The sequence below is a fragment of the Dinoponera quadriceps genome, unplaced genomic scaffold (assembly GCF_001313825.1).
Source record: "Dinoponera quadriceps isolate SergipeBrazil2010 unplaced genomic scaffold, ASM131382v1 scaffold2600, whole genome shotgun sequence".
NCBI classification, from domain to species: Eukaryota; Metazoa; Arthropoda; class Insecta; order Hymenoptera; family Formicidae; genus Dinoponera; species Dinoponera quadriceps.
In genome coordinates this window covers 1,035,175-1,050,495 of record NW_014556795.1, presented here as the reverse complement: position 1 = coordinate 1,050,495, position 15,321 = coordinate 1,035,175, and the positions used below count along the sequence as shown (strand labels likewise).

Genomic DNA, 15,321 nt, shown 5'->3' with positions numbered 1-15,321 from the left:
CCCTTCCCCTGGGCAGCAGCGGTTTAAGAAAGAGGAACGGATCACCAACGTTAAAAGTTCCAAGGATCTTTCGTAAAAACCTCATTCTATTGTGCATTTTAGAATATAAATGGAAAAGTAGTTCCATCGGAGAGGTGAGAAGAGAGAAGCGGTCACCTCGATGATAGACACGCAAAATCGAAGTGTTCATTCCTCTCCGGGCCATCTCCGATTTCGGACGACGGAGCAAGAAATAGTCAATGTTTCCGAGTGCAAGGAGCCACCGTTATGGACTCCGTTTGGATTTCTATAGCTATGCTGGGGAATCCCGGCGACTTTCAAATTAAAGCGCCATTTTTGCGAACAGGATATGCCAATGGACCGAGTTATTAGTATAAATCAATTCGGTGCTTTTGCATTCAACGTCCTGCAACTCTGCTTCAAATTTATATCGTTTTCCTGTCCTGTGTACATGGTGATTTGAAAATACCAACCTTAAGCTTCGAGAAGCACTATAATGGTTGACAGTCTTGCCGAAATAACATCAGTAAAACAGCAGTTATCACGATGTCGTTCGAAAAGAAGCCTCTGAGGCCTACTGCGTCCTTTTTGCACTTCAATCGAACACTTGTGCCTGACTTTTTGCAAATAAGCTATGAAGCAGAAGCGGAGGAGCCAGCGAAACGTGAGGGAAGATTGGCGTGTCACGGGTGACTATCGAGTGCATCGGCGCGCACGATTAGCGATCTGCGGTCACTGCGAGACGCGCTTCGAGAGAGACGAACGGGGCCAATTCTTGTATTTCGGCCAGACGGTTGTGTGTGTGTGTGTGTGTGTGTGTGTGTGTGAAGAACACATTAAGAGTTCGCGAACAAATGTTAAATTGACATTCCGTTTACAACCATTACGATTCTTTTTTGGGGGGCTTACGCGAGGGCGAAGGTTTTTCTGCATTATTGCAACGCGAATTTCGATCGTACTTCGATGTCGCTCGAGTGTGTCTCTAATGAGCTTCGTTAAGGGCGGGGGAACGATTACTCGTTGTTTTAAAATGGTTGTTTTAAAAATTCTACGAAAAAACGCTGCGTTTCACAGTGAACTCTCACACGTACGGCCGGGACGACACATACGCGCGTTCCGAAAGGTCGGTCACCCGATACCGAAAAAACCGACCGCTCTTTTCGCCGATAAATGTTGTAGGCGGATGTCAACCTGTTTGTTCATGCGTAACAAGACTCCCTGTGAGAGGCCTTCTGGGCGCAACGTTTCCCAGATCCGACAATTTCGTCCCGCTGTTCCTTCCCGCCAAAAATGCGTGGAAACTTCCTTTGGAGTTGCCGCTCGGGTGTTTCCTTCTGAGATGTCATCCCGAGATGTCTCGTCGAGCCTATCCGAGCTTTCTGCGCGCGGCTTAATTCCGGAAATACGATTTTCAACCCAAGACGTTAAGAAGTTCGGACGAATAATCTGGGATTAACGAAGCGAAGACAAACACGAGGCCAAGGACCTCGACGGCTTTGTACGATCAGATGTTTTGAAAAACGCGAAATGTAAGGACCCAAGTAGGAAATAATTGTTGATACCGACGAGGTACGCGATTTTAATGGACAGTACCAGGTTGCCGATGCCGATTTAATGCTGGTGGGATACCGGGATGATAATAACGGGCCGAGACTCGAAAGACAATACTGTTTGTTTGCCGATTGAATGAATGCTGAAGAAATATAGCGGGCGACTTGGCGCCATGGATCCACGGACGAATAAGCGCGCGAGTCGATTGTGAGATCCCGTACATTCCGATTATAATACAGTCACTTCCTTTCCTTTCCCAATAGAACGTACCGGCGATCACGCCAGCGACTTTTAGACGTCGGGGAGTCCTTCGATGGAGAAGGTCACCGTCCACGGTCACGGCTTTCGAAGAACGGCTTACCATCTGCAACGCGCGTCGGGAGACGCGGTTTGCGCGACATTCGAGAGAACGCGTGCACGTGATTTAAAGGGATGGCAAAAATTTATCGGCTGATACTGGGCCGCGGGCGGGTACGACAAACGGAATGAGTAGAATCTAACAACAACAGGTTCCACAGAGAGGGAGAGAGAGAAAGAGAGAGAGAAAGAGAGGACGGCGCATAAAAGGGATGCCAGTCAGCAACAGGTCTCTCCTTCTGGTCTCTCTCTCTCTCTCTCTCTCTCTCTCTCTCTCTCTCCCTCGCTCTCGACAGAGCCCTACGCACGGTAGGCAGGTAAGTACACATACACGAGCCATCGTAGCGTGGTATGAGCCTCAACGATGGCGCACAGGTACCACGTACAAACTCGTCACTGTCTTCCCACATCCCGCCTAAGGACCGAACTTGGGACTTTTCAGACTTCTTCTGATCAGGATCGATCGCTCCGAGGGAAAAGGCGGGCTCCGTCACGGCGAGAGAGGAACCTACGGTGATTAGAGAGAGAGAGAGAGAGAGAGAGAGAGAGAAACGAGGACGACAAGAAGTAGTAGGAGGAGGAGGATGAAAGTTAAAGAGGGAGAGCGGAGAATCTAGCTCTGCTTCTGAAGGGGAAGAGGTGGGAGAAAACGCGCGGGAACTTTCGCGATCCACGGGTGCACCGTCGTAGCTGTAACGATGCGACGACCGCGCGTCTCTATTGGCTGTAACGCACTGTGAAAAAGATGCTACAACGACTTCCCGTCCGATGTCTCGGGAAGTTGTTATTGCCAAAGATAACGCCTTCTTTTCTTTCTTCTTCAGTATATAAATCCAGTTGTGGAAATACGCCTAACTCCCTTCCACGGGATTTCTCGTCGATTATAACGTTTAATTGCTCGATCATACGATCAGTTAAATGATACAGATCTGATTCGGTAACTGCCCGGAAGAAGTACATTTGAAACACACGGTACATTTGTGAAATATGCGTACCAATGAATCAAGTCACGGGAGCACCGTGCGAACGCCCGTTCGCATTCCTCGCGACATTTTCCGAATAACAAGGGCAAAAATTCGTATGATTCGCTGATTCGTTCCTCGTTCGTTCGCTCGGTGTGTGCTCATAGCTGCGGAGAGTCCTCGGCGAAAATCCGATTTCCTCCTTTCGAACTCGAGGAAACCGTATTGTTGCTACGTCGCGTCGGGCCGGCGATCAGCTGAGGCTCCCTAGACGCGAGGCGACGCGACGCGTCGGAGAAACTGGTTCCCGTATCGGTGCGTCTTGGCGGGAAACGCCGGCCAATGGTGTAGCGTTGTTGCTGTTCGCCGTTTGGAATGTGGAGACGAGAGCCGGCGAGGGCCGGCGTCCGGCAAAGAGCTCTCTTCCAACGCTTCTGAGAACGAGAACCGGCGAGCATTTGCATTCACCGGGAGATGCGCGCGTTAAAGTTCCTTCGCGCCTGTAGTCGCACACTCGCTCATGGATGGATACGCTCCGACGCGGGATCGGTCGCGGTTTTTGACCTCGAACTCCTTCGTCCTCTCCACTCCGGGTCTTATCATCGACATCGCCGCGCTCCTCTCTCACACTCTCTCTTTCTCTCGGATTCGCCACAGCGAAGAGGCGCACCGTGACGGGGCGGCTCTTTTGGGAATTTTATTCATCGGCTCATACGGACTCTNGCGGAGTAACGGGAAAAATAATGCCCCCCCCCCCCTCCCCCGCCTACCGTTTGTCGATCTCTCGTATCTGTCAATGATTATTTTCCTAAGGGCACGGAAAGTAGCAGGGCGAATGGAAATGAGATACACTCACCGGGGAAAAGATTTCTTCAGATTTAATCAATTTTACCGCATCCAGGCCGAATTTTATCATCGGCATGCACCAAAGAAACTAAACGCTTTCGATCAATAAGCACGATCGTTCGACTTTTCAACGAATATATATCTTTATCTCAAACAAAAAATTTGCTTGAAACGAAAGATCATTTTCTTATATAGACTTATTTGTTTCATTTTACATATTTGTTGTAACCAAATAATATTTTATTCGGTTAAAAGATATTATTACCAAATGATAGCGTTCATTCTGTTAAATAATCGAGTTTTCTTGAATGAGACAATAACATTTTTACTCAAACAAATGATATTTCGTATATGTTGTTTCTACAAAACAAATTTTAGTCGGATAAATAGAAATACTGAATCCAAAGAAACCTTTCTCTCTGTGGAGAGGTATGGACTATACTTTGGGCCTCGAGCGGGGCCAACGCGATGTAAAAGTTCCGCCGATTTATAAGGAATTGTTTCTTTCTTAGATGGTCGTTGGTTAAATGAAACGGTTGCTCGACGCGTGGCGGATTTCGAGCCAGATTGGTGTAACTTCGTGATTTGTAACATAATAGTACAATTCACTGGTGATACATTGATCCAATATTAGTTATATTGGCATTCATTATTGGACCAATGTATCGCCAATGAATCGTGCTACTACATGGAATCTCCGTAATCTGTTAACATTAAATCGTATTTATATAAAAAGAACTGTCTATGAGAAGAATTATCTTTACGGCTTTGCTACATTCTAACGGTTTTAGCGCTCAACGTTTCATTCGATCACAATCTAATCCTCCCCTCTCTTTCTCTCCCCCCCTCCCTCCTCCTATCTCTTTTTTTCCCTTCCTCTCTTCCTTCTCGAGTCAACCGAGTCCTCCTCTTGGATGATTGCGAGCACTTGTCTCGCTCTTCCGATGTCTACTTATTTTCACTGATTATCTTGCACGCGCAAACATCGTTATCAACGCTCTACATCGTGCGTTTTCATAGAAGTTTCTGAAAAGGGCGTAGTTCAAACATCACGTCAAGTTATCATAACGCCACGATAGAGTTTAAAGCTCGTGTCGGTGTCTTCTCTTCTTTAATGCGGCCGACAAGAATGTAGCACGTAGAATCAGCTGCTTCCTCGCGATTCAGCGGGGGAGCACACAATATGTGGTACTGTTTGATAGAAAAAAAAAAAAAAGTACCGTCGACCAAATTTCGTGATGACTGGGGCACGTGCAACTTTCCGTCGGCTCATCGGCACTCCCGACGATTCATATTTATTATTTCACTGCTATCTTATCTTCACAGATGTGAAGGATGTGAAACCGGCAAACTCCATTTTTAATCAAGATTCCGTTTCAAGAGTTCAGCTTGACGAAAGTATGTACAAATTACGAAATCCCTATGATTGATAATGGGAATTATTATTTTTGGTGACAAAACAAAGGCTATTACTGAGTTTCCAAATAACAATTGAGAGAACAAAGCGAATATCAAGTATATCAATGCACAGTTTCTAACAATGGGTTTTTTTGTGCTCACTTGCATGTGCAGTGTTTTGCAGAAACTTTCTTTCCAGTAGTAAAAAAAAATCTCTAGAAATTTACCGCTAACCAGCAAAATGTTCTTTTGGGGGTTATTTTCGACTATAGTAATTTATTCCAACTTAAAATAATATCTTGACCTAAGGTAACATCCACAATAATATCTTTTCGAGCTTGAATTTATGTCTTGCGCTTCACGAATATAACAATGTTGCAACCTATACATTTGCATATCACAATGTCTGCTTAACATTAGACTCAACGTCAAAAAACGAAAGGCAATAATGAAAAAGTACAAAGCAGTACCTTCTCATGCATCAAAAATAATGAATTAAACGACGAACGCAGAGTCATTTGAATTCCTAACGTACACGCCCGTCAAGATTCTAACCGTTATGCTGCGTCTTTCGACATACTTCGTAGCAGAACACGTTCTCTACTGAAGTATACTTTGTGTTCGGTGGTATACTTCTCTTCATTCCAAGATAAATAGAAACGATGTGAGGGGCGGTAAAAGAGAAGGAACGCTGGAGGGAGGCAGCGGGGACGGAGGACGCGTTAGATCTATCAAGAAAGGGCTTGAAAGAAGCACAGCGCTTGCGAGGAGGATATAAATGCTTCGTCTTGGAACAAAGAAGTCTGACGATTTTCTACGCACTTCGTTCAACCGGGTAGACTTTTTCTCCCATAGACTCCCGTGCAGCCACGCTCGTAATAAAGACACAAAAAAAGATTGATTTCAGTACGTCTGCGCTGCATAATTTCGTTGAGAAATGAACGAAAATGAGAAGTCACTCGAATGAAAGAATAAGTTAATTTTTTCTATTTACCTTTTCATCGTCAATTTATGCGATGTTTATGTGATAGTAAACAGTACGGGTGTATCTTAAATATGTACACTGACCAGCTAGACCTTTAACGCACAGTTCTAATTAAGTTGTTAGTATTTTCTAACCAACATATATAACATAATTGAAGTAAATCTTCTTGATTCAATAGCGATATCGTTGAAACTAATACTCGAATTATTGAAACAACACATAACACAGTAGCTTTAATGATATTTGCCATTGAATCAAGAAGATTTGCTCCGCTGTTGGAGATTTTATTGATTCCATAGCATTTTCTCCATATAGAACATACCTCCGTGAAGCAAAATTTGTTATTTCTTTCTGCGTAGAACCAACGTATTCCGTACTATCTCCCATATCTTAAGTTACCCATTTTGAAAATAATGATTGCAACAAATTTTTCATGTCTACTTTTTGTATATCGAAAGAAGAAAAGTGTTACATTCGAGTAAATAACTGCTCCAATATTCTTTAAGCAAGTTTTTACGCGGATTAAGTAAATTTCACTTGGATCAAATCAATATTACTGGACGTTATTCGGCACATTGTTCCCGCTTCTTTGAACAATCGACAAAGAATAATATACGCGGTTGAAAAATCCTAATAACCCAGTTACACCGAAGCATGATGAGCTCTGTCTTGGTATATTTTTGCGCGAATGCACAGCGATTCGCACGATCGTTTTGTGAATCGTCGGGGACAAAGAGCTGAGAGGGTGTGGTGGATTCTCAAAGACGCACATCCGGCTCTTTTTACCCATCGTTAGCGTCGCGCTTCGGATATCCCACGTTACACTTTATACACCCTGCGTGCCCCTCCCGATAATCTAATACGTGTAATTGAATCTGCGGGACCACACAGACGTGCGCGAGGATGGTTTTCCCGAATCGAACGGCGACTCGTTCCGCGCGAATGGCACGCGCACTTCGCGGAAAGAGGCGGAAGATAGGAAAAGCGCGCAATAACTTAGATCGCAGAGATAAAGCGAGATGTTTTCTCTCTCTCTCTCTCTCTCTTTCTCTCTATGACGAGAACGGACACGAGTACAGCGTGTCAGGAAGGCGCGGGCGACGCGCAAAGGCTTAGCGACAAGAAGGGCGCCGTCATTTCCAGTCAGTCGGATTAAAAAGAGACGCCGAGAGAGAGAGAGAGAGAGAGATAGTAACAGAGGCAGGGAGGTCGAAACCCATGTCTGAGCACGAAGTTCGCTTTAAGCTCCCGGGTTAGTCTGAGATCTACGTTCGGTCGGCATGGCGACGGGAACGATAGCAGGACGGAGTCTAAGGAGAGAAAGGACCTCGGTGAGATTCAATGAATGAAGCCCGCGCGGGCATGAATGGAGCCCTCGGCGGCGGCGGTGTAACCAGTGGAAAAGCGAACGGTCAATTCTCACGAAACTGGTGCGCCCTATGTAAAACGTGTTTCAACGAATTAATAATCGCCGGACAATTTCTAATCGAGCGGAGGGGGCCCTTTGCTACGGAGCCGGCCCGAATACCGCGGGCCGTTCCGAACGCGCGGCGGCAAACGTGACGAGAGGAGAAGTGCGCTCGGACTTGATTCGGCGGCTTAACGACTCGTCGGTGTACAACGAGATAGCCCTCGTGGATTATGATAAATAAAATCACCGTAAGAAACGTCCGTGTGAATACGCGGGGGCGTTACGAAAGGGTAGCGCAACATCTGTACCGTCAGGGAGATTATTTTCTCAGGACGGAATCGTCATTATCGCAAACGAAGAAACCGCTTAGAAGGGAAATTGTCATCACAGATATTGCTTACGTGGACCATAAATAAAGATTGATAGGAATTGCGATGCATATTTGTGTCCGCATGTTGAATAAAGAGAATGTATTATATTAAAGAAAAATGCTCATTCAGAAGATTTATCGATAATATTGACTAAAAACTAAAAAATTTAACGATCTTATTGTGTATATACCTTCTCTCTTTTAAGCGTTTTTTTTTATTTTACAGAACTAGCATGCCGCTCGACGAAGGACCGAACCAACGTCGGCGCTAATTCAAAACGACGTGCGAGCGCATATAAACAAATATAAATAAGTACAGCATGCAAGATACATATGTAATTGCGACTCACCCTTCTCTCCTCCGGCTGTGGTTCGCTCGACGAGGGGTGTCGAAGGTATCTGCAAACGAGGAGAGAGGGACGTTAGATCGCACGATCGTGACGTTTCGTGCGATAGCACGCGGTAACGCTCGAAACGAAACCCACAGAAATCGTGAATCCCGATTTCTCTCTCTCTAAGGCTAACCGAGACCGGCGAGAAATCAGAATAAACGCAGAAATCACGAATAGATGCCGCAAGACGGAGGATATCCGCACAAAAGGACCGGTAACCGTGATTAACCGAAAAGAAGGGAACAACACATGTTCTCTTTCATAGGGCTGCACATGGGGCAGCCGTATGCCGATTTCTCGCGAATCTCTCGACCGCATGCAAGACGCGGCGTGACAGCGCGCGCGGATGCTGTCATCATTAAGAGGCACGGCCCTAAAATGAGAATCACGCGTGTCTCGCGGTCGGTCGGCCGGCCGTTCTTTATTTGCCCCATCGGTTCGCCTCTCCTGTTCTTTTTTTCCCCCTCCCGATAACAATCGGTCGTCCCGAACAGACGTACCTACAGACGGAACTGCGGAGATATAATGATCATCATCACTGCGAGAATTAGCGCGCCACCGGCATTATTGTATATCGCCCCGGCGCTCGCATATCTTTCCGTAGGATGACCGCACCTGTGAGTCGCTCCGCGACACGTGCTAAATTACAGTTCGGTACTGATTCGAGCGATTTCCGCAAGTGCCTCCTCTTTGTACGGCGCCTTGAAATACGAGAAATAGGTCCACGTGGACGCCACGTGAAAGAACGGGAGGAAGTCCCCGGGCCCTAGTATCACGCTGCCTGCTTTTTTATCTGCGGTTCTCACAGCGGACCGGAAAGGTTTTCATCATTCACGGCAGATAATAAATAACTATCGTTACATGATAAGACGCTTGCGGAGATAAAAAAATTCGCCTCAAATCAATTATAAATATTCTCATGTATACAAGCAAGAATATTATAATCTTCTTAGAACATTTTCAGTCTTGATTTGATTGAGTTTGTACACCGAGAAAAATAATTCTTAAAGCAAAAGAAATATATTTTGTTAATGTTTTTTTTTGTTCAAAAATTAAAAATATACTATAAATAGGAATTTTGATTCAAAGAAAGTTCTAATTAGCTAAAAAATATTCTTTTGATATTAACAAATATTTTTTTGACATTAAACATATTTCTTTCTCACTTTCTCAATCACAAACAGCTACCGGATACTTCAATTCACGAAGAAGAACTATCCACGACTCTACGTTTTCTTGTATTTCTTTCCGCAAAAACGAAGCGACTTCTATTTAGCAACACGTGCTTCCGTTACAGTCCGCTTGCATTCGCTTATCGTTGCTTCCGCCCCTCGCAAAACGCGTACGAAGTCATCCCTGTCTCCCACATAATGCGAGACCAGTCTGCAGTTTGGCCGGAAGAATACGAGACGTAGAGGGACCAGTCGTTTAATCGTTTCATGTCGCACCAATAAACGACGAGGGGAATGGTCGACACGTTAAGCAACTCTCCAGAGATGAAACTGTGTTACTATGTACCATATCGTGTTTCTTCCCTTCAATTTATCTCATGGTGTAATCTCGAAAAATACTACGATTCGAAAGTGCACAATCAAAACTTTCAAGAGAGTAACAATGACAGAAGTACTTTTTACGTAAAGTTTCCAGACAAAATAACTAGAGACAAAACAGTATTTGCATACGTCTATTCCGATATGATTTTACGCCAAAAAACGATTCTCGTTATAAAACCTTTCTGTCAAAGTATTTTCTTCGTCCGCGCTGGCATATTCAATAAAACGCTTCATAGAATCATTTTTTAATTTTTTTAAAATTTTAATAGCATGTCGCAAAAGCGAAGATGTGTAAAATATTTTTCTTCTTCTGTAGTATTCTCTACTTCATATTCCTTTCTCCCATTATGTCGCCTACTGCGGACCGCGCAGTTTTATATCCCTCCGAACGAGAATTCCCAACTGCCGCAATCTTCGAAACTTTTCGCATTCTGCCAACAGCGAGATTACGCCTGACAGAAGCTGCAGGCTCGTATAATATTTTCTTTCGCTATTCTCTTACACACGATAGATATGTGGTCAACGTCTTACCGCCAATAGTTACCTGAAGGACATCAGAAGAGGGCTTTCTCGAAATCTACAAGACCCTTCCTCGATGAGTCGAAGACAATAGGAAGGATATTCAAGAGAAGTGTGAATCTCAAGGAGGCCAAGAGCGAAGGTTAAGGATGTAATCTCACCGGATGAGCGCGCCGTAATAGCGGAATTAGGAACAAGTCCTGCAAGTCCTGTCCCTCATCTCTCTTTCTCTCTCTCTCTCGTCTCTATCTACTCGCGCCGCGACAAACTTCCGCAGGAAGCCGGGGCATTCGCCGTGACACGCACCCTCGCAATACCGTAATATGCCAACAACTCCTCGCTCGGCCGGCTCGTCGAGCGCGAACGAGGATGAATTCACGACGCGAATTTTCAGACGGACGCGCAGCCCGCCAGGAACCTTCGGCGAAGAGGGTCGACTCAACGTATCGTTGTTTTCAACGTTCCTTCTCGCTCCGCTTCCCTCGCGTCGGTACTTACACATCCCACTGCTCTTTCACCTGTGAACGTCCGCGACCAGCGCGAGTTTCTTTCGACACTGTTGACTTCTGCCGAAAGTGTATCGATAAAAAGGGTTACGTAAGTTGTCAGGAATAAGCGAGCGTGATCGACGAATCAATATGAATCAATCGTCACGTCGCTAAAGACGAGCCTGGATAACCACAAACGTTTTCATATATACAGAAAAAAATCTTCGGATTTAATGTATGTGTTTGACTTGGGTTTGTTTAATATAAACAACATAATTTAACAACCACACTCATCGACGCAGATCCTCGCCTACGTTCGCGATCGAGTGACATTTCTCCGCTTAAATCGCGAATCTTACCGCCGAAGGATCCCCGGCGTTTCCTTTACGCGACGTACCCACACGTGTAGAACGGCCTGTACGTTTCATTCCGTCTATTCGTGCTTGTCGCAACGACGCGTCGCTTGAAGCCTTAATTATTTAATTGCGTCACGCCACGAACGCCATTTTCTATCAACGTAAAGTCAACTGCATCGGTCCCCTTCTACTAATTAACGCGACATTCCGACAAGCGACTGCCAGTCCTCTGCAGCAGCGGCTGCGACTGTGTGTAACATGTGCAAGTACGCGGCAACGGTCGGTGACTCAGGCCGGAGCGAAGCCATGAAACGGCATGTACGGTAAACGGGCCAAATCATAATACTAATACTCCGCGAGGGGGATAGAAAAAGAGGGAGCGAAAAGAAACGGAAAGAGGGAGAATGTAAAACAGAGATGGAGAGAGAGAGAGAGAATCGTATCAGGGACATTTCTAATTTTAGATTAACGCCTCCCGACATCCGTTTCCGAGGCGCGGCGCAAGCACCAGAAACACGTACTACCTAAGCCAGCCGTTTCCAGGCGCGGGGGACTCATACGATTAAGGGTACAGATCCCGCGGTTAAAAATAAAGCGCCCAGCCTGCAGGCCGCGTCAAGATCCACGCAGGGGGAAATTTCGTTGGCCCGATCTGACTCGCGTCTAAGTCGGCTATGGATGTACGATGGTTGCGCGTAAGACGAGGTACAGTCGGACGCACGTTGACGGAGTCCCTGCGCTTGTCGGATCGATCGGTCGATCGGAGGACCGTTCAGAAGGCTCGGCTGATTCTCTATCTCCTTCTGCTCTCTCCGGAATATATAATATCGTTTTAACGTAGACTGTGCGGTACATGATGCCAAATTTACTCTTAAACCTTTCACCATACATATTTTTTCTGTCGCCGAAAGACTGTACTTTCGAATTATACTAGAGATAGGTGGAAAATGCTGTGTGGAAAAGAAGAAGAAATAATATGTAAAAAGTGTGCCAAATAGCCCCGTCTGTGTGTCCCCTGCTGTAGGCGGTAACAGCCAGATGGGGAATTCGCGCAACACGAGGGAATACACATGCTGTATGAAAAATTCGATGTTTTGGGGACTCGTTAGAAAGATGGGTAATTCTTTTAACGTGTACGACGTGTATAAACGGTATTTGAGGGAAAAAGTGATTCGTTTAGAATAGCAAAGAAAAGAGAGTAACCACCATGGGAAGATCAGTTGTCATTGCCTGCGACGAACGACACGCAAAACCTACACACATACACACACACAGACAGAGAGACAGAGAGAGACACGTATACAGACGCATATACATATATTCGCACATAACGTACCCGCACGTGGCATCCACGAGCCGGTTAACCGATAACCTATCGATCCTCGACAATACCGACAATCTCACCGTTGGTAGTACCGGGAAACAAGTATTCACCAGCTTCTATATGCTCACCCTCACCCACTTCCGAATGTATGCACCATCGATCACGAAGGGAAAAAGGCAGCGTCTATGTATGCGTGTACACACACGACACGGACTACCCACAGTAATCGATATTACAATCACCGCTATCGAGCTGGACAGGCGTTCGTTGACTCTTTGTTTTGCCACTGGCGTACTATCGGGACTCGAAAGTGCGGCGGGAGAGGTACAAATTGAGAATTCGAGCGCTTAACGAACCGGGGGGAGAAAGGGGAGAGAGGAATGACACGTGGGAAAGGGTCCGAGGTACGAACGGAGAGAAAACCCGATCTAGCTTGCAACATCTTCGTACGATCCTCCCTCTCTCTCTCTCTCTCTCTCTCTCTCTCTTCCTCTTTTCCATATTGTCGTCCGTCCTTATGAACGAACGTCGCCGAGGCGTCGCGCTATCCTACGACAATGTACGGTGGCACGAGCCAAGTCGAGGGGTTGGGGTCGCACCGGCGGCGCGCGGCGTTTCGGGGTGCGTATGTAGTTACGTACGTATAGGGGTGGGTCGGTATTCAACTACGGCGTGCCAGGTGGTGACTGCCGCCCCATGTGTGCTCATATGTCTGCCCCCCAAGTGGCGTTAGTTCGCCGCTGGCGCGCGATGTGCCCCGCCGCGAGCGAATATGCAAGAGCAGAAAACGCCGTCACGCTACGCGCCGCCGTTCGCCGATTCCTCCTCGGTTAACCGACCCGATATGGGCGCGAACCTCGAGTCGTCGCGTCGTACTTTCGCTGATCCTTCACGGCGCTCACACCGACGATTAATCAGGCGACGAGCAAGAAGCGCATTAAACGTTGGACGGTCGCGCAAATCTGAAGTCGCTCGGAGCTGCCTCGTGTCGGAGATTTATTTACGTAGCCGCGCTAATTGCAAGTTTCGCTAATTAACCGCAAGGGAAGTGAAGTGGCAGGACTAGTTGTCACATCCGTAAAATTAACAGGAAGAAAAAGCAAGGCGATGAAATATAATGAATGATGAATAACAAATAACTCGAATAACGAATAATACGAATGACGAATAATGCGAATAACAAATAAATTATTTGTATGTGTATTCATTCAAATTAATTCTGTTTAAATGAATATCGTTATATTCTCTGAGTAAAATCTACCATTTACAGATTTATTTATTACTTATTATTTCAAATATATATATAAAATTCGCCCAATTCTGTCCTCACCTTTCCTTGCGAGAGTTAACTTTGATATTAACCCAACTGTCTGAAACTTTGATAGTTTACGTTTCACTCGCTCGAGATGCAACATTTATTAACGGCCATGTTTGTAAGAAAAAAAGTCACCAATCTAAGTTTATACGAGAATATGACAGATATAAGATATCGAAAGCAGTACGAGTCAAAAATGTCTCTCTCATAGGTATCACATGCGAGACGTCGTCGTTTATGTTACCAAGGGGCGTATACTCGCCTATCCAATATCGATTGGCGGACCGGTTCAACCGGCGCGTGCCGCACGGTCACAGACTGCGCTACGAATTCGGCGACGCGCGCGATACGCGTGCGCGCACGCGTGTAATTACGCATTGCGAAGGGGAGGGAGGGGGTTACCTTTCTCTCGCGTATACCGGAGGGAATTGCAAAATCCTGCAAAAATGTCCACGCTAGTAGGCGAGTCGCGTAAACAAACGAATTGTCATCGTGAAGACGGCGGAGGCGAGGCTGTCGGCGTCAGCAGCTCGCTAAACACGCGGCGGTGCAGCGCGGTGCAACGAGACAGAACGTGTGCACCATGTGCGCACATATTTTTAACATGCCCGCACAGGTGTAACCTACCCCACCGTGTCCGTCGAGGGCGGCGGCTCTTATTATACGGCGTCGGCAACGCGTTCTTACTTTCCCGGTGATCTTGGAGACCCTTGGAGTAAAAACTCGAGCGCGCGTACGGCGATGAAAGACGAGGAAAGGATCTCGTTGACGGCCGCTGGACGCCGTTAATCCTAGTCTACAATAAATGCTTTGAGTCTTAAGAAATTGACCAAGCACAGTCGAATTATAGAGGAAGGGATCAATTATGATTAGTCAATTTCTTAAAGCTTACGTCTGAAATTCTCATTGCAGATCACGATTTAAGCGCCACTCTATGGCATGGTTTCGATCGAATAATGCGACTCGATTCTAAGTAATCAATAGTCCTTACGGAGAGAAAAATATTTGCCGGTGTAGCGAATTAGTGTCGCGGTAAAAAAATCTATCGGTTACATCGGGGAAGAGAAACTTAAACATTTATTTATTTTGTGATATATAAGGTTTAATTCACGGGAATAAACGTTCGTTCAAGTACGGCGAAATAAGATCTTATCCGCTTCAATTGGTCATATCAACGGAAAAGCTGATTAATCGTTGCGGACGCAGGTATCGTCGGGCTTAGTTAAGTTACGTTAAGTACGAACATCCGCGGGGTTCGATCGGTCATTCGTCCCCCTCCTGTCGCTGTTAATATAGTCACATTTACCTGCGCGCGTCTACCTATGTACTGTTAATGTAGTCAAATTTACCCGCGCGCGTCTCGCTTTGTTCGAGCATGCGGACCGCGAACGCGTTTCGCGGCTATCCACTCGTAAACAAAAAAAGATGTGCCCCGTTGAAAATGATTCGTTAGCCGGAATCCGTGTTCCGTTGTTAGGCGCCTCGTGGTTAATG

General features: G+C 46.0%; 1 protein-coding gene across 1 annotated transcript in view; it reads right to left on the bottom strand.

The window, feature by feature from the left end:
- Nucleotides 1–15,321, bottom strand: part of LOC106748238 (M-phase inducer phosphatase-like) — a 55,888-nt gene that overhangs the window by 30,709 nt on the left and 9,858 nt on the right. Inside the window, exon 3 of the mRNA XM_014626570.1 lies at nucleotides 8,231–8,279. Coding sequence (XP_014482056.1) covers nucleotides 8,231–8,279 — 49 coding nt within the window. The remainder of the gene's footprint in view (nucleotides 1–8,230; nucleotides 8,280–15,321) is intronic.